The 25,860-nt window shown below is 40.8% G+C and overlaps 1 protein-coding gene across 1 annotated transcript in view; it reads right to left on the bottom strand.

The window, feature by feature from the left end:
• Positions 1-1,211: 1,211 nt before the first annotated feature.
• nos1 (nitric oxide synthase 1 (neuronal)) overlaps positions 1,212-25,860 on the bottom strand; it is a 31,816-nt gene continuing 7,167 nt past the window's right edge. Inside the window, exons 4-28 of the mRNA XM_070833100.1 lie at positions 22,328-22,467; positions 21,494-21,656; positions 21,196-21,287; positions 19,142-19,283; positions 18,891-19,030; positions 17,791-17,965; positions 16,829-16,930; positions 16,119-16,313; positions 15,707-15,792; positions 15,014-15,158; positions 13,995-14,099; positions 13,857-13,915; positions 13,617-13,733; positions 12,433-12,607; positions 11,966-12,104; positions 11,455-11,533; positions 11,064-11,257; positions 9,405-9,574; positions 7,916-8,126; positions 6,882-6,969; positions 5,751-5,872; positions 5,295-5,443; positions 4,589-4,783; positions 4,120-4,238; positions 1,212-2,575 (exon numbers count right to left, since the gene is read on the bottom strand). Of these exons, the coding sequence (XP_070689201.1) occupies positions 2,560-2,575; positions 4,120-4,238; positions 4,589-4,783; positions 5,295-5,443; positions 5,751-5,872; positions 6,882-6,969; positions 7,916-8,126; positions 9,405-9,574; positions 11,064-11,257; positions 11,455-11,533; positions 11,966-12,104; positions 12,433-12,607; positions 13,617-13,733; positions 13,857-13,915; positions 13,995-14,099; positions 15,014-15,158; positions 15,707-15,792; positions 16,119-16,313; positions 16,829-16,930; positions 17,791-17,965; positions 18,891-19,030; positions 19,142-19,283; positions 21,196-21,287; positions 21,494-21,656; positions 22,328-22,467 (3,318 nt within the window). The 3' untranslated portion in view covers positions 1,212-2,559. The remainder of the gene's footprint in view (positions 2,576-4,119; positions 4,239-4,588; positions 4,784-5,294; positions 5,444-5,750; positions 5,873-6,881; positions 6,970-7,915; positions 8,127-9,404; positions 9,575-11,063; positions 11,258-11,454; positions 11,534-11,965; positions 12,105-12,432; positions 12,608-13,616; positions 13,734-13,856; positions 13,916-13,994; positions 14,100-15,013; positions 15,159-15,706; positions 15,793-16,118; positions 16,314-16,828; positions 16,931-17,790; positions 17,966-18,890; positions 19,031-19,141; positions 19,284-21,195; positions 21,288-21,493; positions 21,657-22,327; positions 22,468-25,860) is intronic.

The following is a 25,860-nucleotide window of genomic DNA, read 5'->3' on the forward strand; positions in this document are numbered from 1 at the left end:
TATATAGAAGCTATATATAGAAGCTGTATCTTGTATCAATTGTTTTCCTGTTGCACATTTTACATCACAGACATTTTCTTGACGGCTCTCATTCCAATTAAACTAAATCTGTTTAAACAAATTATACAGAGGACACATTCATCCAGAATGAACAACAGTGGAAACAATAGGAATCACCCATTTTCTCCCAGCAGTAAAAAACATTGATTCAAAAAAACTGAAATAAAACAAAACAAAAAAAACTACGAAAAACAGAAAACAAACATGTTCCCGGCAGCTTTTGGGGATGCTTGAAAATCAGAATGAAATCTGTTAATCTGACAGCGATCTTTAATTTGAATCAAAGACAAAGAAAGAGAACGCACAGGACTCAGATGCTGACAAAGCCACAGAATACTGCAGAGTGGGCGAGCGATTAAAGATGTGGCCCCTGCACAAATATATTCAAATTCCAACCCCGACTCATCGTAAAGCAGCAAACGACCACAGCGGTTGTGATTGCCTCTTGTCCCTGAAGGAAAAACTTCACAGGAACTTATTAACAATAGAATTGAACTGCTGAGATCAAAACTAAAACCCATGTGGGCAGTTTCCTGTTACCAAAACACCATCTGTAAGGTTAAATCTGCAAGCTTGTGTGACTCACAGAGCAACAAAATCGTGCTTATTTTAAAATCTAAGCAGTTTGACAAGGTAACAGACGACAAGCAGAATAATCATGTCAAAAGAAAACACCTGAGCACATGCATGTTTTACACCCACTCGTATTGAGATGCGCACACTTAATGATGATTTCCATGGCACACACACACACACACACACACACAAACACACACACGCACACACACACACGCATGCTGATGCTACTGAGCAGGTGTCAGGTCACAGTGAAAGGGTGGCATGGCTGCCGCGGGGTTGCACGAAATCATGCAGAGATAAAAGAACGGCTGTGCTGTATGTAGGCAGAGGCAGAGAGTTAATGTAAGGCAAGCGGCAGAGGACTTGAGTGGACTTAAATGCCATTTTTAAAAGCACCTATTTGCTTTCTTGCTGAGAGTAAGATAAAAAGATCGACCCCTATCATGTTTGAACAGTAAATATGATGCTACAACCAGGGTATGGTTAGCTTATCTTAGAATACAGACTGGAAACGGGGGAAACAGCTGGCTTGCCTCTATCCAAAGGTAACCAAATCTTCCTATCAGCACCTCTAAAGTTTACCAATTCACATGTTATATCTTGTCTTTTAAGTGTAAAAAGGTCAAATTCACGGATCTGTCACTCAAACTGGACTTTCTGGATTGTATTTCATGTCTCATCAATACCTGAAACAACATACCCCTACAGAGTAGCTTCTTGCATTGTTTAACACAGGTGTTTTTCAGTCTGCATGCCTACCAATTGGCTGCTGGCTGCCGCTTCACATTTACTGTGCGAACACGAGAGCGGTGTCAATATTCTCAACTAACTCAAGGCAAGAGAGAGAATAAGCGTGATACCCCAAAATGTCAAACAATCCCTGACTTAAACATTGACTAATCACCCAGAATTAAAAAAAATAATGAAACAATTTCCCTCCACCATGATTATAGGATTTGACAAAGATCCATTTTCGATTATTATTGTCAACACACAAATGCTTACATGATTTAAAAAGTGAGAGCCCTGAAAATGTTTCAAGAAGGTTTTATTTATTATTAATTAGAATTTTCTTTTAATATGTACTGACTCAGGCTGCCTTGCAAATTCCTATGCACCCGTTATGAGTTGGGCAAACAACAGCTGGGACACACAACAGTATGGTGTTACGACAGAATGGACAGGCCACTAAAAAGAGAGCTGGCACAGATACCGATGCATTTCAATGGATCGCCGGTGAAGAGCTAAATAATATGTTTGCTGAGACTGTGACAGAATCGCTGTTTTCATAATTCAGGGTGACCTGTCAACACGCCAGATTTGTTCAAGAAAAAACTATCTTTCAGTTTTTCTATCTGCATGCCTGTACATCTTTCACTTATCTCTCCCCTTTTGAACTCTTCCTGAAATTACAGACTTTGTTAAAGAAAAAAAAGCCCAAATAGATTTGACCAGCCCTGATTCTTTCCTGAAAAGTAAAATCGACTTAATTCACGCTTGAGAAATGTGCGTTTGTTATCAACACCACACTTTTCCTTGTAAATATAAAACCTCAATAAAAGCCTTTTAACTGTAACAATAACACAGAGTATATTATATTTCTTGAGTATATTCTTGTCTTGGTCATGCATTCACAATGAGGCAGGTCATTACACTAGGTGCACACATTATGAATCAAAATGATCAATTTATAATTTTTGGAAGTATCATCAACAAGCAAAACAGATTCTCAGAGAACAGAACATTTCCAACTTGCTACAGACAAAACCGCAGAGCCCAACAGAAACATTAAAGTGGTAGAAAAACAAAAAGAAGAAAGAAACCCACTTTTTACAGTACAAAAATTGGCACAGTATTCTTCAACCAGCGTTGCAGTGTCCTCTCGACTGGTTGTCGTCAGAAAGCCGTTGATTCGCAGACCTACGAGCAGAAAACCCTGAGAGAAAGAGGACAGAAGGAGAGACAGAAAGACAGACAGAGAGAGCAAGACAGACATAGAAATAGAGATGTTGCAGTCATTACTCATCCAGCAAACCGTGGCTTTGATGGCCAAATGTGAAATTCAAGTGACAATCCACACAGGAACCATCGTCTGTGATGCATTATGTTGGTGCTTAATGAGCCATAGTGGCTATGTAGGGCCCTTGTTTTGCTCTCATGGTAAGAGTATATGAAGTGTCTAATCTTGAATATGCACAAATAATGGCAGAAACAAAAACAGAGATGGAGCAGAGCCACTCGCTTTGCCTCTAATCCTGTTGGTTTAAAGGCCCCTCTCCATGGGTTTCTATGGTTACCCACTCTGTTTTCATCTAGGGGTGATAACACATCGACGTCGCCAACAACTACAGGTTGCAGATTGGAATTGAACTACAAATGTCTCTCAGAGACAGAGCTGCTCTGGTAATCTCACTGGCTCAGATAAATCTCAATGGGCTTTGCCAAAGCACTTTTTTAAAAATAAAATATGAGCTAATCAGCTGGCAAATTTAAAACGCAAGCACAGATCTCTGGTAAAAAGATGAATAAATAAGATAACATCATAGACCTTGGGCATCCCACACAGTTCAGAGGTGTTGCAGACGAGTGAATGATCTTGGTTTTATGTGCTGTGTGTACTCATTAGACCTCACCGTGCCTCCTTAAATCCATTCCAAGACAAGAAAAGGGCACTTAAAGAAAACTTACGTATGAATGAAGGAAGTGAGTTAGTTCCTTTCATTTGGTGAATGAGGTGCTTTCTTTTACAAACAGAATTATGATTCATGACTCTGAGTCAGCAGGTTTCCTGTGGTCTCAAATGACCTGCGAGCCGTTTCAATGCTCAGCAAGGAATTTTACTCACAGCAGAAATCAGAAAACTACTGCTACTGGATCAATTCGAACAAATTTAAGGCCAAGCAAGCATTGGACTAAAAATTAGATAGTCTCCGAAAACACAAGTGAAACAGAATAGCCAAAACATTAATGTTGCACAGGTAGGCAGCTGCTAAATGTCAACTGTAAAAGAAAGAGCCAGTCTTCATGCTCTGACATTACAGCCTTGCAACAAAATCAGTGATTACTTTAAAATAGAAAATAAAAATAATTTGGATGTAAATATGAAATCCTGTTGGTTCTGGCCTTTGGGTCTCTGCGGTCTTCTGCCTAGCACCATCTTGTCATGGTCATGTATCTCAAAAACTAATGGTGACCCAAAATGTTGACACTGCGTGCAAGACATCTCTACTCTACTAAAAATATTGCCAGTAAACTGACAGTACTAAGCACAATCTTTTCAGTGACTCTAAGAAGCAGTATTGACACTTCAGAAGTTCAGAGGAACTGCTATTATTTGACGGAGCTCACTGAGGTCCAGTACAGTTCAGCTTTGGAAAAAAGGACTGTGTGATTTCATAACCACAATCTCGCTTCTTAAAACCTGAAAGGGATAGCACTCCCTACGGAACATGTTGGAAATTAAAGACACAGACGACTTACTCATCGGAGTCCTTTTTGCTCTCTTCTATGTAGGCGATGGACTCTGAACGAAGCCTGTTGGTGACCTCGTAGGTGCGGAGGGTGACACCAAAGATGTCCTCATGGTAGCGGTTCTCATCCTGGATATGGTGGGATGGTGAAAGTAGGGAGAGAGAGTGAGGAAAATATGTGAGATGGATGAAATAGGAACAGGAAGAAATTCCAGAAACAGCCAGAATGTCCTTATACATGATGGGTTCAGACTATTTGTTCGCCAACAGCGGAGGTCTTATTACATAGTATGGTAGTCAAGTATTTGGAGGTCTAATTTCTATTCACAGACTAGTACAGATTATGCTCTTCTGTGTAGGGTTAAATGCCAGAGACACAGCAGGTGCAACCATCAGCACAAAGGGTTGAAAGTACACACATTTGCAAATTTTGACTTCACGTTTTAGTCTTATTCTTTTGGCCAAAAATAATCTTTTACCCGAAGCTTGCTGATAAAGAAGCCAGCATCCTCCAGGGTCATGTTGGCCTGCTGCTTGATGATTTGCTGGATGGTCTTGAGAACATCTCCGGCCATTGTAACATCCCCACACACGTAAATGTGTCCACCCTCCTCCTTCAGGCACTGGTACACAGTCTCTGACAGCTGCTCGCGCAGTACATCCTGTACATATTTCTGACAGAGCGGCAGAGGAGGAATGATGAGTGTGCATAAAGAAGACAAGTGTGAGAAGAGTAGGAAGGGGAACAACGTGAGAAACAGAGTCGGGAGACCACTGACAGATCGGGAATAAAGTACACTTCTGCAAACTGCAAGGTGAAAGCCTGCTGGTGTGTCCAGAAACTAAATAAATATAGTATATATATATATATATATATATCTATATATAGTATGGTATAGTATGAAAAAAAAATGTTTCCATATCCTATATACTGTATATTCCAGCCTTTTTAAGCAGTTCTGTTTCTGAAAAGTAATCAACCATCACTCCTAAAAGGACTTCGAGGACAGGAAAAAACAAAATGATAGAGATTTGTCAGAACTGTCATCAAATGGAAACACATGATGTTAATGGGAGTAGGTGTTCCTCAGAATATAGCCACATTGTTATTCGGCCATTTCTCTACTCATAGGGAGTTGTGACAAGCTGACTCATCCAGAGTTATGGACAGAGTAGCACTTGTACCTTTGGTTTGCCGGGTTCTCTGGAATAGGCCGTGTAGAGCTCTTTGAACACTTCTTTGTTCTTGGCCTGGATGGTCTCCTCCTTGTAGATGTGGTCCATCTCAGACTGCCGACATCCAAACACCAGGATCATGGGGCATGATTCAATTTCTAAAAGGTGACAGGCAGAGTTACTTTGTTTCGCTGAATAGCATTGTAGAAGTGATAGTGTGCTGTTTTGTGTATTATCTAAATCTCTGGCAGGGATTTGATGCAAATTCCATTATTACTCAGAGATGCATATGACAGCATTTTAACTGGAAGAATAAATCTATCAGCTTTTCCTGGATTTTCTCATAATCAGCCATCGCAGTAAGGTTTCTGTCCGCAAATTCATGTGCAGCAGTGAAAATCCACAGCAAAGCATTTATATGAAGTAATGATAAATACATCTCTACGGAATGAGGAAAAAACAAACCTTTGTGTTCTAGGTCATATAGTCTCTGCTGCCAGAAGCTTCTGAAGGGGGCGATACCTGTTCCTGGAGCCACCAGGATACAAGGTGCTTGGTTGTCTTTGGGAAGTTGGAATGATGGTGCACTGAAACAATGCAATAGAGAAAAGAAGTGACTCCCAAGCTTGTGAAATTCACCTTCTTGTAAGATGAGAAGATTGATAACATTTTAAAGTCTGTATGCTAAATATGATGCTTATTTAGCCTGGGACAAAGGAATGTAAACAGCTAACAAATTCTCATCACTTCCCATATTATATATTGTTTTTTTAGCTTGAAAATAACAATATTGCTGTTTATGAGGGGTTCGATAATGAGCCATTTCTTGGCCAGTGCAGACTCCGGCACGTTACTGGTCCTGACTAAAAAACAGTCCGACACACCTGCTAAAAATGATTATTTGTTTTTGTATGGAGTAAATATATACGCAATCAAACATGTTCATTATTGAGGTTTAGAGATGCTGATAGATTTTGTTACATTTGGACAGAGCCAGGTTCCCCTGGTTCTCCATTAACAGTCTTTGTGCTAAAGACTGGGGAATAAAAGAAGTGGACTTAGCTCATGGATCTGAAAAGTTAATCAAACCTGCAGCAAGGGTGTCTCCTCTGTCTAGTATGGAAGTCTATAAGAAAATGAGCCTACTTCCGACTTGTTTTATTACCTCAGTAAACACTTTCCTAATGAGTTTATGGTCTCAATTGCAAGTTTCTTTCAAGTTACAAGTCTTTTTAAATACGGCATGATGTTTTATTTTAGATTATGGTCCAATTTAGAGTAAAATAGACAATAAAGCGGGAACGCTTCAGAGCAGGACTACCTTGTGACTAACCAGCCAGAGGCAGGGGGAGAAAACTCCTGTCACTTCTGGCTCCAAAATAAAGATGACAACGTAAATCAAAATGGTGATTTTGAAAAATAATTTATATTAATATCATAAATTGCTGCTGGTGGGAACTTCATGTATAGTTCATGTTTAGCATACAAAAAGTGAGATTGATATCAATCTTGTCACCTAAATCTTGACAAGAAGAAAAGTTTCTTTCCTGAAATGTCAAACCTTCCTATTTGATATTTTACAAAATTTATATTTACCCTCGGACAAAACACGGCACCATCTCCCCCTTCTCTATTCTGTTGAGCCATGATGAACACACGCCGTGGTGGATAGGTCCCTCTCCATCTGAAAGGGATGATTACCAAGTAAGCACTTTACCTTTTTCTCTTCCCTCCGCCTCTCACTCTCTTAAAGTGCACAAACTAACAGGAAAAGAGTAGCCTGAACACCCTCTCCAAGGTTAGGGCCATTTCTCTCTCTGTCTCTCTTACGAGAAATGACAGTAATTCAACCGCTGCTTATACAGCACAGTCATAGTAACATGTTTGCACAGGAGCACATTACACGTGTGAGAGAAAATAACAATGTTTGCTGACTACTTGACCGGCTGAGAGTACAGATGCTAATTTCAAAGGTGAGATATAAGAGCCTTGTCATGTACTATGCACTACGCACTACAACTAACACTAAAAATGCAACCTGTATAGCAAATCCATTGTACATACTGTCAGCCCTGCAGTGTTTTCTCTCATTTGTGTCGTTGTCCATATCTTTAAATAGAATCTGTTTAGAGATGTGGAATCTCACCGAGATGGTTTTTAAATCTATGTTTTTTGTAATTACAGTCATGGTCTGGCTGCCCTGTAAAGCAGACTGGCTGTCCAAGATAACTCCCAATCAATTTTTTTTGAGCCTGAGGTTTTCAGAGAGGCTGAGTCATTTGACTCCTCGAGTCTTTGCAGCAACCTTGAAAGAGCCACAGCACAGTGCCTTTTATCCAGGACATAAACTGAACTGGAGCAAAATGTATAAGATATGTGCTTTCTGGAGTGATAACTTACTGCATGTAACAGGAACCATAGGGTATGACAGAATTTATCATGGAAATGTCAAGAAATTGGCCATACAAAATGCAAGGGATAAAAACTAAAATAAAATTTCGGACCCTCAAAAGCCTAAGGGGAGCGTTAAAGTTTCCCCTCCCAGTCAGACAACCTACGCGGCTTAAAAATCCTCAGAGAGACGTTAGCTAAAACTAAAATAGAACACTAAATGTGTAGTAGGTCCTTACCTCTGGCACGGTAAGAGACCACTGCGACAGTGAGGTGGATCTCTCCTGGGTGCAGGTCTGGAGAGGAGCTGATGGAGTAGTAGCGAGGCTGCAGCAGGGGCAGCTGGGTCAGCAGCAGAGTGGAAGGCATCTGGATGGAGGGGAACTCCTCCAGCACCTCCACCAGTGTCAGATTGTTGTACCACTTCCACTCCTCATATTCCTGCAAGCCCTGAGGAGTCGAGGAGAAAGACGAGGTGGGATAAAAGTAGAGGTGGCTATTTATTAGGTTTGATTCCTGCTTCGGTAAGCTGTTGAACTGGTGTTGTCCTAATTAAGAAACCAAAGTCACTGCAAAGATAACAGGAAAAAAAATGGAGGGTGGTTTCCTTTTTTAGATCTGTAAACATTTCTGACTCAAGAGGAGGATGCAGACACAAGCAGAGCCATTTACCATTCGTTGCCCAACTGTTTTTTGTGTGTCATCACTGACATTTGGATGTGATGAATTTAGAGCATTGCCACCAGGCTAAAAAACTTTGATATCTTCCCATTTTGCTTTTATCTGCTAATGAGCGACACTAAGAAGTCTGGTGGGCTTCACTCTGAGCCTGAAGATCTGTTTAAAGCGCCATGTGTCCAATTAGTGAAATTTCAACAGCAAAAGTATGTTTGGGTCTGGGTTTGTCAACCTTGAGACTTTTCTTTGAGATGTCATTAATACATTTGCGATATAATTTTTGTTTAATCATGGTTTTGTTTTTGAAAACAGAGCACCATTATAAAACAAACATGAAGATCTGACTGCTTGTTATGAGAATCTTCATAAAAAAAGAGGATTAGGAAAGTCTGAGCAGCCCTGCTTAAGTCCTATGAGCTTGGGATTTAGCGCATACAAAAATAAAAATGATCTGCAGTGCTGATTCTACTGTACTGTTTCTTTTTCTGCATTCAGAAGCCTTCCATCGTTTCCTCTTGCTTCGGTGACAATGATTCGATGTATGAGCATATGAGTCACTGCTTGGCCTCAGCCAGCCTTTTCCACACATTGACAAAAATGGAGAGTGAATTGTGGGAGGCACTGCAAGGGGGAATGGCTCTGGGTTAGAACGATCAACGGCTTTAATTTGGCGCCAGCATACTCCTGCTGTACGTTTTACCATCAGTGCAAAGTGCATCAAAATCAGCTTTCAGACACAGAAAACTATCTCCCATATTAATACAGCAAACACGATGAATGTGTTGGTTATGGTGGTACCTTAAACAAACACATTGTGACTTTTAATAGACCTGTGCTCTGCAAACTGTTCTAATACAATGTGATAAAATGTCTGCATACATTTGGCTCTCAAATGAAAAAAAAAAAAGGAGTATATTTTTGGATATAGCCTGTTCATCGCAAATCCCTTATGTGTCTGGTCACGAATAAAGCTATGCGCTCAGTGGAGCAGCAGCTCAATACTTCTAAATGTCAGTGTTAATGGTAATGCTGAAGACTAAGTGAATTTACCTTACTGAGGATCTCCAGCTTCTTTTTTTGTTTGTCATTGGTTGCCAGAGCAGCAAACTGCTGCAGCAGCACAGGGCTTGGTGGGGTGGTGATGTCCAGGAAGTACTGGAAGGCCTGGTAGATGGTGCAGGGAGGGATACGAGTCTCATTTGTCCAGTTACTGATTACACCTGCAGAGAAGAAGAGGTGTTAAAGCTGCATGAATTCATGTTTTATATTACATAACATGAGAAGGAATGCTTGGTTTGTCATCCAACTCTGCAGTTCACTCAGCTCTTTAGCTCAACCTGCAATATCTTGACGACCTTGTTTCCAGGTACAGCAGGAGGCCGTTTACAGGGAAACAGCACTGAGACCTGCTGTAATCAACCTGCCCAGCACTAAATGGCAGACAGACAGTGGAGCAATTACCAAAATGTTAAAGTGCTGGGTATTTTCTCAGGAGTTGATTGAGACCACAGAGCTAGGAGAGACTGGGCATTTGACTTACATTTGTCAGATGGCCAGAAATACGACTCCAAATGAATGCTAATGTTGCTCTGTGCTTGTTGAATGTGTAAATGGGCAGTTGTCTGTTTTTTAAACTACACGTTATATTAGCCTGGTGCCTGTTTGCAACATGTAAGCATTTGCAAAATGAAACCTCCAATTTGGAACACCCACATAATTTCCTCTCCTGTTTAAATGACACTAAACTAATTAAAACCAACCCGAGAATTCTCAGAGTATAGTTATAATTAAAGAAAGCTAGATGTAGTTTATTGAGTTTTTGTTTTTTAAAGGTTTCCTCTCTCTGGCAATGTTTTAAAGTTTTTTTTTTATTTCCTTAACCTTCATTTAACCAGAAAGTGTCTTGAGAGAACATGGTCAAACGTTAACGTTGTTATCTGTATATGTGAATGAATGGTTAGTGACCTCTGTTACATACTGTATGATTTGTTGATTTGTTATCACATATCATTATATATGGTCAGGACTATGCTATACTGTGTTTTACCAAGGATACATTACCTATTAATATACCCCTTTTAGATACTTCATATCATGAATTATAATTGTTGAAATACCCTAATAACTATAATACCCTAATGTAAAAATGTCCTTATATTTGCTTACAGCTATATTATAGTGTATTATAAACCATTTACTAAGTCCTTATACAGTATATACTGCTTGTAAATGTAAATTTGGGGACGGGTTAAAATGAAGAGTTAATCTTAACACAATTAGAGAGCAGTTTTGCCAAGTTCAAAGCACTCTAGGGACACAAATGATCAATACTAGCCTAGTATGAAAGGTGGAATCATTTTGCGGGAAGTTTAATAAACCATTATTAAGAACAGTTTGTTAATCATTAAAATTTGATTAAGCACACACATTGTGTTTAAGAAACACCTTGCTTCACAGTCACAGTGAATATCACACTTAAGTCACCCAGTGTCACCACACCTGTTTGCCAATATGCAGCTTCACTGAAAAATTTCTGGGCATTGATACCTCACCAAAGTGTGACTTCATGCTGTCTGTTGAGGCAAGAGAGACTGTTTCTTATTCATGTTTCGATTATGAAAACCTGCCAGAGTTTCAATCTGCGACCTTTCTGATTGCACGCCTACTGTAGTTGTTAAGTAGCCTGAAGTTGCTAATAGCATCACCCACCCAGGGCAGTGTTCCTCTCCTCCAGGAACTCCACTTTGACAATTTGATTGACAGGTGGAGCATCCTCCAGTTTATCTATGAGAGCCGTCACCAGGTCCTCGTGGTTGCCAGGGAAGATGCCCAGATGGTCGCCGGGCTGGTAGCTCAGTCTGTCATGGTTGTTTGTGTGGAGCCGCACAAATATGGTGGAGCGACTGTGAAAGAGGGCAGAGATTTAAGGAACAGTGCTGCACCATTTACAATCTGTTCCATTTAGTCCACACTGCACAGTAAACTATACGGAGGAATTTGACACCAGAGGAGTTCAATTATTAATTCACATGTTTACCAAAACAGACAAATATGTGACTCACTTGTTTCCTGTGAAAGTGTTAGATGTGGTGGTACTTACTTGGATTTGGGACTTTGTAGGTTTTGAGATTCTAGCATCTTTGCTGCATAAACCTTCTTCTTGTGGATACTGTGCAATGCTGATGGCAGGCAGAAACAAAACTACATCACATACATGATTTGATTACATTTAATGTTTACAGTAAATTGAATGTACCACCTTGGTAGTCATTAGTTACTGATATTCCATGCTGCCCATGTCTAGCATTTATATTGATATTTATCTCATTTAAATGTGCCAAATATATTTAGATTTTTTTGGACATAAGAGCTCTAAGCTAGAAAGGTCCCACTGCGTTATCATTTTTCACTCCACGACAGGGCCACAAATCTCGGCTCCAACCAGGTGATGATAATGGATGAATCACCGGCCTTGATCAATAACATCACCATCCCTCCGCAGCTATATTATGGTCATTTTCTGCTGCAGCGTTCAGTCACACTGATTGCCCCTGCAATATCAAAATGCCATCAAGACGTCACCGCTCGCTTCCCAAAAGATTATTATTTACCTTCTGTGAGGGCGGGGGCCTCGGCGGTGTACGTCAAGCGGAATTTGCTTTTCTTCCAGCTGCGGTCGTTGCTGATCAGGGAGTCGTTCGCCTTCTCGATGTTCACGTCATCGCCAACACAGAACACGTCACAGGCAGCCTTGACACGTAACAATACAACCACTTCAGAGACCATTGACCCTTACAGTTAAACTGAATGAGCACAGGATGCACTATCAAAGGAAAGTCGTCTCTTGCACACTAAGCAGGACTGACTCCACAGGCTCAAGGTCACATATGGCCATGTTTTAAATAGGTGAGAGGGCTTTCTGATTTAACTTTTGTCTTTGTGGTGCATAGAAAACAGAAGACCATATTAACATCAAAACTGAGTCTTGACAAGTAACAAAAATGCCTAAATCATGAGCTAAAGCCAAAAACACCACACTATTATGTACAATAAAATGAACTTAGCCCAAGACACCAACCTTAAAAACCTTCTTGGCCCAGGTTCTGAATGACTCCTCCTGGCCACACAGCTCATCTCCTTCTCCCATGCGTAGGATGCGCTCCCCCCCCAGCTCTTCAAACAGCGTGTCCACAGCGTGGGCAAAGGCGCAGAAGTGTGGGTAGGCCCTAGAGCCAAGGCCAAACACTGAGAACCTAAAGAGAGACACATATATGAAGCCAGAGACTGCGATAGTGAAGCAGGTAGTGTTAAAAAGGAAAAACCACCACTATGAAGGCCATGTTAGAAACTTGCCCATTCCTCCAAAGACGGATTAGTTAGTAACTGCAAGAAGAACAAAAGTAACAATTTATAAGAAATGTGATTATTAGGGTTCCCTCTCAAACACCACCAAAACCAGCATAGACATATTTACAAAAGTTTGTCCTGTCCAGGCCGTCGTCTCCTCTTGTTTAATGGGTCAGCACTCTTTCCACTGTAATAAGATTTGTCATCCCAAAAGAAGCAAAGCAAGCAAAGGAGTTCATATGGAGTCTTTCTGGTGAAAATTCAATTCACCAAATGAAATGCAGATTTGGAGACAATCTGTAGTTAAGCATGATGTCAGCATGTTAAAAAAGTAAGAACTGTTTAAACTTTTGTCCTTGCGATGATTTGTAACTTCACTTCATTATGTTCCTTTTTGCACTAGCCAGACAAAATTACAGATTTACTTTACTTCATTGTGTGATTCACCAACGTACAAAACTGGTGAAATACGACTTGCGCTGCCAAGTGTTTTGTCGATAACCATTTCCAAATTCAAGGCAAGGCTGTGGCTCTATTTGTCAGAACAATCTCATTTATATGTAGCAGTCTTTTTCAGTGCACTATTTTTTCCATGCCAAAAGAGCTCAAATGAGTAATTATTGAATAAAGATACTCAAATAATTATTTTCTGTACAGTCACTCTATGTACATGCATTAATATTAAATCATCAGTATTGAAATGAGACTGTGTGACTGATTGATGAGATGTGTTTTATCCCAGCAAGCACTGCACTGATTTGCAGGTTAAAAGTCCTGGTTTGTACTGTTTTGATATATACATATAATATAATATAACTGGTTTTGTAAACATAACATATAAAAAGGGAATTAATGTCTTTTAATGTCTTATTTTTGTGTCTTATGTTTGATCTGATCTGCTTTTGGTTTATTCACCTGACGTTGGCAAGAGGTCCAGTGCTCTCAAAGTTAATCCTGGCCTCTGGCTCGTCGCTGGATGACTTGCGAGTGTCAGAGTAGGATGACACACTATTGAAACGGACCTTGTAGCTCCTAGACAAGACGGGAAAGCAAAGAGATGAGACACATGAATGTACAACTCAAGGGAAGGAAAAAAAAGGAAACTGACAGGCACAAAATAATAAAAAAAAAAGCAAGTTGAAGGATTAAACTCACTTTCTGTCTTCTGTGTTGGATGTTGGGTGGCGCATCTCCATTAAGGCACCTCCAAATTTCTGCAGTAACCAAGGAAGGGCTGTTAGTAATCTATCCTGTGCTTAATTAACTGGAGTTGTGCATATATAACATGCATACCTCTCCATTTTCAGGTGGATCACCATTGCCGAATGTGCTGGTCACCACTAACACCAGCGTCTCGTGCTCCAGGTCCACCACATCATATTCATCCATTGACATGACCTGCAGATATCACAAAAGGAGAGCATCATGTCAAGGGAATCTTATCATCCACTTACATGGTGTAGTCTTGGTCTCGCTCTAGTCTCCAAGACACACACTCCACACGACAGATGACTTGAGCGTGTAAATTAAGGCTGAACACAGCCGTTGGCAGAGGAGGAGGTTGTAATGACCACTCTGTCCTCGCCTCTAACAAGATGATAATATGCTGCTGCCACACAACGAGCCTCTATGATGCACACCACTCCACACGATGGTGTTTGTCTGCCACAGAACGCACTCGCATTGCACATACACACAAACACAGACGACACACAACCAAAGGCGTGAAGAGAAAACAGGCTTTAGCCCCACAACAAGCAAGATTTTCCCCAGGCGTTTGCATCTGCCCTGCGATCCATCTACAGACACCCACTCTCAGTGACACATACACATCCACACACTTGCATGCATGAATCTCTTCTTGTATGATTGATCACACTGGGAAAACAGGAAGGGAAAATAAGATATGACCTGGAGGAAAAGCACACAGTGTATGATTGAGTTTTGCTTTTTTTTTTTTCTTTCTCTCCCTTTCTAAACAGATTTGCACAGCCAGGGGTGCTTAAGGATCTTGTCTTAAAGTACTGCACTGCTCAACGCTTCGGTGGTTAAATCTTGCCTGCAACCCGCGGCACTTTACTGCACGAGAGAGGAGGAAAGTGTGACAAAAGACACACTTTCTTCTTTTACCCTCTCGTCGCCTGTACTCAGCTGGCATCTACAAGGCTCCATCAGACAGAGAGCGTGATAAAGGGGGGATAAGGGAAGGATGTCTTTGAATTCCTCCTTTTTTCAATTAGACGTCTGCATAATGACACAGAAGCTCGTGTTCAACTTTCAGATAAGATGATGCAAGGTAGGGGCAAGCGTACCTTTGCGTCAAAAGCGTGCTTGAAGATTTCACAGAGAGTTTTGGCATAATTTTGCGACTTGCCCGTCTCCGTGGCAAACAGTATGGTGGCTTTCACCCGCTTGGCCATGGCCTGGCCCATGAGCTTGGCTGAGAACTTCACAGCCCTGCAGATGCAAAACGAAAGAAAGTGAGAATGAGACACACGGAAAAACACAGAGCATGAGATCCTCTGCCATGATCCGAGGACTCGCTCCTGTCGATACATCTGATAAAATGTTTGTCATTGTGGGTAATGTGGCTCACTTCTGCACGCAGCCAGCATTATGTCAAGGTAGCGGATGGGTGACAATGATTACCTAGCTTGTCATATCCTCGAGGCAATTATATTAATAGCAGAACATTTGCGCGCATGAGTGCATGCACACACAAACAGAACAGTGACAAAGCTTTGATTACTCCCCGAGGGGTTGATTGGATGAATTTCACTGCTGAGCACACGAGCTTCCTTCTCATGTATCTAAAAATGATTACTTGTTTGGCCTCAGATTGTCATACACATATCCTAAAGCATATTATCTTTTTACAACGTTTAAGGCTGCAATTCACCCTTGACTCTATGAATGAAGGAAGAAGGAAATAAGGAAAAAAAATCACTAATTTTACAAAACCAAGCTTGGTTTCTTCTGACATTTTGGTAGGACGGCACACTCACTTGGCAAGCTTCTTAAATCCGATGGCTCTTTTCTTTGTGGGCGTCCCATTGACTCCTTTCCACACATGAGTATTCCAGGGATCAGGCTGTTGCATATGGGAAAAGAAATTAGAGTTCAGTTGATGTCTTTGTTTGAGATTTAAATCCATTCCAAGACACCGAGATGTTATCTGTGGTATTAAGTGTATTTTTGGAGCGAGTTGGTGTAAAGTCACCACAATTCACATTTAGCAGTACACACTTTCCTTTAACAGGCCTGGCCTTCATATTAATGATAACAATGTTAATTTACCTTTAGACTTCCTTTATATAGCTTAAACTTAACTAGGTTGTAAACATGAGTCCGTGTCTATAATTGTGGTGGTGTCCTCACCACGCAAAACCCCATGAATTGCCTTTGTCCCCCTCTCACCTGGTACTCAAAGGAAGGGGTGAGGCGGTAGTTGAGCATTTCTTGGTGGAACACTGGGGTGATACTTCCTGACATGGGAGGCACAATCCACACCCAGTCTCCAGGGCAGCCACCTCGCACCCGGTACTCATTCTCCATGTGCTTCATGAAAGACTCTGTGGCCGAGTGATGGTCTACTATGGTCACTTTGCATGACTGAAAATAGGGGACACAAACGTGCTCATTCATCCGTTTTCTCGGATGCTTCAGTAATTACAGTGGTTACAGCACTGAAGTGGCAAAATGCAGTTTTCAAGGGCAGGGTCATTGCACAGCCAACTATGATACATTTTTCAATTACATTTAAATTGATACTCCACAGAACTCCTGAGTGACAAACACAAGTAGCAAACTGCGCTAGAAACAAAAATGTTTAGCCATGTTATAGCAGACGTGTGAGTGTTTGGAACATAGTTAGTAGACAAATGCATGAAAATAAGAGCAGTATATTACACTACAAAAATGACGTAAGGTGTTTGTATGAATGTTAATGCTTCATACATTTTTTTCCCCATGAAACTCTGTCAAGTGCCTTCAGTTCAAGCTGGAGTAACAAGCTTTTCAAACAATCTTCTCAAAGCTAGCTCATGGGTGAGAGTGTTTGACACTCAAAATGTCCGTTTTTTGGCGAAGTATGCCTTTAAATGAATGACACAGAAGGATGAACCCACCTGGAAGCTGTAGAGAACAGCAATGTTGATCTCCACCAGTGCCTGGTCTTTCCAAAGGGAGGAAGTCTTCCTGGTGTCTAAGGCCATCCGGTTAGCAACCTCCTACAGAATATAGACAGTTCCATAGTGAAGGTGACAGTACTGGTTGGTACCCACAGTTATTGAAATGCTTCTTTCTCCCTTGACTTGTGAGTTAACTAGAACTGCAAACATTGCGTGGATTTTTCTGAGTCACATGCAATGATCAAGAATGTTTTATGCGCCCAACAGGTGCAACCTCATAGTAGTTGTTCATTTAGTAAATAAAAAGAGATGAGAAATATTTTCCAAATGTTCTTCAACACCTGTGACAATCTGAAAAGATTAAAGATGCCTTAAATCTTCAGCTTGCTGAAGTTATATTTTTTGTGCCTCAGTGGCTGAAGTTAAAGGTTTGGAGAAGAAGTATTCTTCTTATTCACCATATACTTTGCGTAAATTATGTTATAGAACAAAACCCCTCCTCATCAACAACTGTGTTCCTCACAATTGGACCCCATTGATCTTAACTGAGATTTTAGCATGGGTAACCCTCTCTTTAACTCGTTTGAATAGAATAAATGCAAAGATGGAAGATGGTAGACAGTGATTTTCCCTTATTCGATCCCATATAACAATGAATTTAAGTGATTCTGTGTTCTGCTACAGAATAGCTCACAAGCCCGTTTCCACACAGACGGATAAAGGAACAGATATTTTGGCATAATATCAAAATGAACACTGTATAATTTATGTTTTTGATTGAATGTTTTTTCTGATGACACACAAGGAGGTTTTAAGTGCTGTTAAGCAGTTTTCTCCTCAGTGTGTACAATGGCATTCTGATTGGGTCATTTGGTGACACAACACATGCTCCTCTCCACTCAATCTGTGCATCTGATTCTTCCAATGGAGCATGACTGTATTTTGGCACAACACGCTACCTCCAGAATGTTGTAGCGTGAGCTGTCGCAGAAGTCCCTCACACCAATCTCTGTGCCCATGTACCAGCCGCTGAAGGGGCAGCCAGTGAACTCCAGGCCACCGATCTCCAGCAGCATGTTGGAGACCGCCGGGAGGCCGTACCACTTCAGTTCCAGCTCCTTGAACCACTCATACCTGCGCAGAGAAAGCAGGGGAATGATGGAGGGAACGGTATTCGCTGTGCTCCCTACTGAGGTCAGGTAGACATCCAACATTTGCAATATGCACATTCACTCATTATGATAATGTGCGTAGTTATATTCACATCAAAAAAGGACTGCAGCCAAAAACCACATTAACATATAAAAAAAAAAATTTCAGTGTTGTACAGGGCAGGCAGGTCCACTATCTACCTCCCACCATTCACTCCTTTCACCCCCTAGGGTGATTGATAACATTGCTTTCAGTGTATTATTTGCAGAGCTGAGTCTAATCTCATGTAATGATGAGACGCTGTTGGTGGTCGCGGCCCGTGCCAAGCTGTTGCCAGAGCTGAGGGCCAGTTGATGCAGGATATGGAGATGCCAATTTTGGGGGAGTCTGGCAGGCAGATCAGTGTTTCAGGGCATTCTGAAATGCTCTCTGCAGCGTGGAGCGATGCAGTGATAGCTTTGTGCATCTGTGTCTGTATGTGTGGAAACTAATATAGCTGTAATACCCAATTCTTTACTGTGATTATGGGTATTAGATGCAGCGGCGTCAGATCTCAAGGGCATTATGGCTTTTGTACAGTGGCTACCAATGAAAGAAAAGTTTTCTCAGAATTAAAGTAAATAACACATGAGAATAAGAAACAGGGGGAAGCTTGAAACCTCACTAACAAGCTCCATGGTTACCAAAAAAGCTGGCATAGCAACAGATAAAGTATGGCTAGCTGTGCTTTCTGCAAATATTCACCACAGTTGGAATGTGACAATAACCCAATTAGATTTCTTGGCTTTAAAGTACCCCATTGTTTAAGAAGTGTTGAGAGATGTGCGAGTAGGTGGATGTCTTTGTGTTCTTGTCTTGCTAGATTCTTTACATTTTATGCATGCTTACAAGGGCAGGCATAACTCACTTTGGGTGTGTGATGGGCACCTCCAGGATGAGGTCTTCAGGGATCTCAAACAGCTCAGGGTCATTTCCATTGGCTTGCAGCAGGAGGGGCAGGACATCAAAACGACCCTTCTGAGCTTTCCATCCCAGCTGTATGCAGATCTAGTGACCAAAAGCAACATGTGAGCGGAGCGCAGATAGGACGTTTCCCTCCAAAGTGGATTTTCACAGCTTTACCTCGTTAACGTTAAAAATATAGCTCCTGTTGTGTACCTCAGTGAATTCAACATTAGCTGGGTCTCCAATAATGTGTCCATCCGGCATTTTGTAGCCTGCATAACGAATCAGCTGACTATTCCACACTCGAAAGTCATGTTTGCCATCTGTCCTCTGAGGAAATATGGTGATGGCCGACCTGCCAAAAGAAGAAACAGAAAACAGATAACAAAAAAATGTGTGTCAGTAATGTGTATAGATATTCACAGCATTTGCATGTATGGGATTATTACTAGCTTTTGAAATAATGTTCAGAGGTTGTTCAACAAAGCATTAGCTGATGCATATGAATATTTAAGCATATTGTTGACAAAATTGCTAATAGATGGTTGGCATTGTGCATGTGCTCTGCCTAAATGCATTTTTAATTATGTCATAGCAGGACCAAAGCTTAGCTACCTTTGGTCTGCTGTACATGCCAGTGATGTTTTAATGCCATGACCGGGTAAAAGTGTTAATACTGCTAAGCTGGTTGTAAGTCGCTGAAGAGGGAGAGCAGCAGCTGTGAATCTGGGCCACTTGTGCTAGCAGTCTGCAGTGTCTCGGCTTCGCTTCGGAAACTGGTGTAAACAGTGAAATCAGAGATCACAGTCTGCACAAGCAGACTTGAGATACAGTTGCCACATGCTTTAGAACGTAATAACTACATTCCTGTCCTGCAATAGTTTGATACTAATACTACTATTGAATATGGCGTCCATTATAAAGGAGTTTGTCACTGATGCTTTATAGATCAGTTAAAAGCCATTATAAGCATGGGTTGCCAGGTTGTGAAAACTCCGTTTGACTTGTTAGATCATTTGATCTTAAATCTTTTAGGAAATGGCTGCAGTCCAAGAACAATGTGTGACTTATTATGACTGCAGACATTGTGGCTTTTTTTTTAAAACTGAGAAATACACGTGCAATTATTAATTGATTAACAACAACAAAACAAAATATTTTTAATTGCATTATTACCAAATGAAGAGGATAAACACCAGTCACTGGGATTGTTCACAACCTGGCAACCCAACATGTGTTCTTATTCATAACTCATCACTTATCTGATGATCCCTTCATAACTAGGATTAGTAAAGGATTAGTAAACAATTGATGGAGCTATTCGTTACAACTTATAAACCCTCTATTAAAAGTGCTTTCAGAGAAAGTGGTAGTGTGATATCATATTTTTCAGCAAAACACAATTTTCATTGCGTTTTAATTCATTTGCAACCTATTTAAAAAGTTAAATCTAATAAAATTTTGATACATTCACTTCTTTTCATGATACAAATATCTACTCCACTGTAGACGTAAACTCCACAGCTTGAAAAGAACTGACACATAGTCTTGTGTGTTGCATCAAATTAAGGCCCTTCCTTGGACAGTATTTATATTTTGGGAATGGTCAGAGTCATCTCTAGCTTTGTTATATTGACAGGTGATTTTGGAAAAAGTCAAATCCCAAACTATTGCAGCATGTTGCAACAGTACTATATATTTATTTATGATCTGTATTTATTTATGTTAAAGCGAGCCAGGCTAAGAGAGCCACAACCAGGATGTTGTGCTGGCCCTTATCAACATGTGTATCCAAGCTGTCCCTCTGAAAGCCAGGCTAAGTGTAATAATGAGTCAGAAGCTATCCATCATCCAAGAAGTAAATATGAGGTGTCACATGTGATTAGGACTTGGCAGAATGTGTGCGAGCGCTGTGCAGGTCTGACAAATGACTCCTCGTTAGCAAAGTCCACCACCTCAGCGGCAGGGCAATGATTGGTGCCTTGACACTGACAGATAGACAGGGAGGAGATTGTGTCAGAGACAGTGTGAAGAGACAGAGCACACACTGACAGATGGGACTGTGGGTCAAGTCAGGGCAGTCAGAGATGGAGAGGGGTGATGAAATACATGGAGCGACAGATGGGGAGAGGAACGAGTGTAGTCGGAGGAACACGAGTTGAACAAAAGGAAACGGACAGCATGAGGGCACAAGACTTTGGTAAATAGTTGAGCAGTGTCTGTGTGTGTGTGTGTGTGTGTGTGTGTGTGTCTGTGTGTGTGTTTACCTCAGGTTGCCTTTGTTGGTGGCGTACTTGATGTGGTTACAGATGTAGTTGTACATTCCATGAGCTGTTGTGCAGTCTCTAGCATCAAAAACCTGGAGGCAAATGTGAAAATAAAAACTCAAAAGCAGGTTTATGCACAGTGACTTTAAAATACAAATAAAATAAATACAGTATGCAGTAAATGCAGAATCCATCTTGATAACTATCCACATAACTTGTCAAATTGCTAAAAACAGCATGTAAAGAGCACAAAGCATTAGGATCCTCATGCTCTGACTTTATGAGCACTGTGCATTACCTGCAGTTTGGACCACTGGATCCTTCCCACACATCGGGCAGCATTCCGCCAGGCGTGCTTGGCTCCATAAATCAGTTCGGTATCTTTCAGCTGGTAAGTTCCTGAAGCTTCAATCTCCTTGGTCACCTCTTCCAGCCTGTCCACGTGGGCCTTAGAGCCATACCTGAAGGCAGGACAGGTCCACAAGCACAATAGAATAAGAGAACGTATACATAAAGCATAGCACCACAGAACAGGCATTGCATATGAATTAAGAGGTTTTGTAAGGATCCCTTTAGCTCCATGAAGAAATGTCGGCCTGTTACAGTCGTGTCATCTATTGAAATATTTTAGTGATACAAACTATTTTGACATATTGAGGGCAGCTGCCCTCTTCCACGAGTGCTCTGAGTATTAAAAAAAAATGGCATAAAAAATAAACAAGTTAATTAAAAATTAAAGTATTTTGCACAACAAGAAATGCCCATTTAAGGGCAGAGAATGAACAGGCACACTTTTTTTTTTACAGCAGACATAAACAGGACAGTTACACTGGTGTTATTAGTTATACAGGTGTAACTAATAAAATCAACAAGTGCTGCATGCTGTCTCATTAGACAGGAGAGGACAAAAGCAAGACACAGTAGTTTAACTGTCTGAATTTCGTTCCTCTTTTCTGGTGAGGCCACCCTAAGGAAGGCAGTTGCATATTTATAATTCATATATCAGTTGTAGACTCAGGTAGTAAAGTGGCGACATGTAAATGCACTTTATTTGGTAGCCTAAATTTGCTTTTTAATTTAATAGGTCCATCATACAACATTATCATCGTGTGGGTTTCCTCCTTTCGGTTACCTTTTGATAGAGGTGTAGTACTGGTCTATGAAGTCAGTGGCCAGTGGAAGAAGCTCCTCTTTGGTTCTGGCCTCGTCTGGTTTGCGGACGTGCTGGTTGGGCATCATCACAGAGCCGGTGCACACATTTTCAGTGCAGATCTGAGAAGAGAAATAGCATGGGAGAGACGAAGAAGGCTTTTTTAGGGATGAATTCTGCTAGTTGGTTTTTCTTCAGTTCCGATATTGCAACTGAAGAGCCAGGTGATCATAGGGTATGTGGTGCATCGTGCAATTATCTGGTAGTGTGTCAGAAAATGCCCTTTAAATGTTTTTTCCATCAAAGAATAATGCTAACAGGAGACACAAATTTTCCTCCTTGCTGCACAAAGCACAAGCGTTAATTAGCTTTATTGTATGTGTTTATATAAACATATATCAGTGGCCTTCAGGATTCCTGTTCGCTCACAACAGACAGTTTGTGCATCCATCTTTTTGTCATGAATAACCGCGAAATGACAGAAGCATGGCATCCTCTTAATTTACAAAAGGCAGAGCTACCACATTACCTTCTTTGTCTATTCATTTTAGATTAACCAGCTAAGTGTTCGTTCTGCTTGATATGAAACAGTCCTAGAAAAAGCTTGAATTATGCTCAATGTAAATGGAATAATTCAAAGGAAAAGAAAGACATTTTTCATTCAAATGTTCCCATACTCAAAAATATATTTACCCCATACTTCCCTGAATAGCCCCTGATAGAAAGATTTCTCTTGCACTCCTTTTCCCAAAAGGCAAAGAAGTGGCAGTTTGAAATAAACTAGAAAAAATACCTGCATTTTAATACGCAAGGCTAACGGGCCAATGGTAGTTCATATCCATTGGCAATGAAAGGTTTTCAAATGCACCCACTCAAAGTTCCAGTTATACCATAAAATCTTCCACTTGGTTCCAATATAAGGTCAATTTTTATTAAAAGTTCCGGACTCTGAATGCATACAAAGGATGGTGACTGTTTTACAATTTCTTTCATTATATCACTCACACTTGGCTGGCATACATGTTAATGAATGAGTGAGTCAGTGAGTCATGTATTGGCATCCTTCCATTAAGAGGAGACAGGAAGACAGAAAATGCAAGGAGGAAAGACAGAAAATAAGAAAACAGACAGATGCAGAGAGAAAATTGCTCATAGCTGAGAGCAACCTTGTGTGGTCAGTTTAATATGATTAGAGCTGAAGTCAGCTGTCACTTTGGTTTGCCTAAATGCCTTCACCAGCTTAGAGAGAGATCGAATGAGTGAGCGAGAGCGGACGCCAGAAACGATAGCGCAGGCGTGCAGTTGAAGAGGAAATTTGAGAATGACCCCAGCGCTGCTAAAATTGGCTTGTTAGGCCGAACCACACACTTGCACTGTCCAAACACTCAGACGTGGGCCGGCAGTCTGTCCAAAATAAACTTCCCTCCCTGTCCTTTCCAACAAATCCAACGCTCAGCTGACGAAAACAGAAAAAGAGAAAAAAAAAATCCTGTTGACCGAGACAACAAACGCGCCATCGTAGCCAGTCAAAACAAAGGGAGATGGGAAAGGAAATTGAGGGAGAATCTGAGAATGTAGAAAAGAAAGATAAAAATAAAGGGATACTTACAAAGGAAAACAGAAGCTAAGAAAAGATAATTGGGGACAGGAGAGAACAACAAGCTGAGACAGAAAAACATGAACAGCAAGAGGTGACAGAGTAAAAGGGGGGAAATGGATGAGTTGAGCAGGGAGTGTTAAAAATAAAACAAAGGAATCACTTGTGCTCCAGCACGTCCGCTCATCATACCGCTCTGGGCATTCATGCCAGCCAGCTGTCCTTTTCGAAAAAGACGGATCATCCTCGAATACAGCAGCGTCTGTGATATATAATAAATCTGAAGATGCTACTACAGGCCATTCATTGGGATGCACAGCCAGTCCGATAAGTCACCGAAGTAATTAGGCTGCTGTTTGCTGTTTACGAATGGGTGCAGTGTTTTGGGGGGGGGTGAATGCTTTAACAGCGGGGTTCACCTTGTGCTTGCTCCACTGGCTTACTAACTAGGTGAAGAAACTTTGGCTGCATGATAAAATGGAAGAAATGGTGGTTGATAGATGAACGGTGATGAGAAATCCATTCCCTAACCAAAGTCTTTGCATGCAGCTGACGATTCTTGGTGCTTTAACTCTCAAACAAAGTTTTTGGAAATGACCTTATTTAGATTTTAAAGCCACCATGAGGGAAGCATCTGTCATTTTTGGGCGCAAAACAATGCGTGTGCGTGTGTGTTTTTTTTTTTTGTTCTGGAAGGCATGGACCTACGATGTAATTTCTCATTTATCTTGAACGTCTTCTTGTGAGGGTGACATTTGTGACTTTGAGTCAAATGTCCTGATAATTATTGGATGGATCACCATGGAATTTGGTACAGACATTTATTTTACCATCAGGATAAATTGTTGTAACTTGACTTTTCACCTAATGCAATCATCAGCTCAACATGTTGATTTGCTGCTGCTGAAATGGATGGATAGAAGGATGGACGGACCGGCTGTGTTGAGCTAGTCATACTACAGATGTATGATTACATGAATATGTGGCAATTTGGATAAAAATATCCACATATGTCACATTTGATTTCTCAGTTTTCTGAAAGTGCTGAGTCTTTATATGACCATGTGAGTCACTGTATGACCATGTGACCTGTCCCAATACAGTACATCAGTATTCTCTCCGCTTTTTTTCTCTAAGGGATTCAGTGTTTCATAAGCTTTACCCAGATTTTCCTAACACCCCACCCCCACCCCCCTCCCCACCCCCGCTTTCTGGCTAAGTAGTAATGAGCTGAATCACCAACATTTCAGGCAAGAGCTCTCCAATGTATGAATAGTTTGTGAGAAGCAGAGAAAAGACACGCCATGCTGTGCTATTATTTTTCAATCTACTTGACTTGCAAATTATGTGTTGGTGAGTCTGCAGGCTAAATGTTTTTCCAGTCAACCAGTGTACTGCATGTGATGTTCATCAGTGCCTTTAAGATCCTATTAAAGCCACAGATATCATGTGTGTAACCTTTAATGGCTGACCAACAGCAGAAAGCTGAACGTGACTTTATACAAAGGCCGACACACAGGGCGGCTGACTTTCATACATTTGTCTTGTTAGTGTGTGTAGTCACGTCAGCCTGTGATTTATTATCATTCCTTTTATGGAAACCTGGTAACACGGTTACCCTTTTGTGTCAACACGCTCACAAGATGTAACTCTTTATGCACTTGTTATATTTTGCAAATCTGATTATTTCTGATTCAAATACAGACTCAAACCCATCAAAATCAATAATCTTGGTACGTGTTCTCTTTTGAACCTCTAAACCAGTTTTCAGTTTGTTTAATTATCAATAAACTATATAAATTTTTAAGACTGATCATTTAAGTAATTTTTCAAGCATGAATGCCAAATGTTTGAGCTTTGCTACTTTTCACTGCATTTATGGTACGAAACTATATTTTTTGTGCCTAAACCTAACCTC

This window comes from Pempheris klunzingeri, chromosome 7, assembly GCF_042242105.1.
Source record: "Pempheris klunzingeri isolate RE-2024b chromosome 7, fPemKlu1.hap1, whole genome shotgun sequence".
NCBI lineage: Eukaryota > Metazoa > Chordata > Actinopteri > Acropomatiformes > Pempheridae > Pempheris > Pempheris klunzingeri.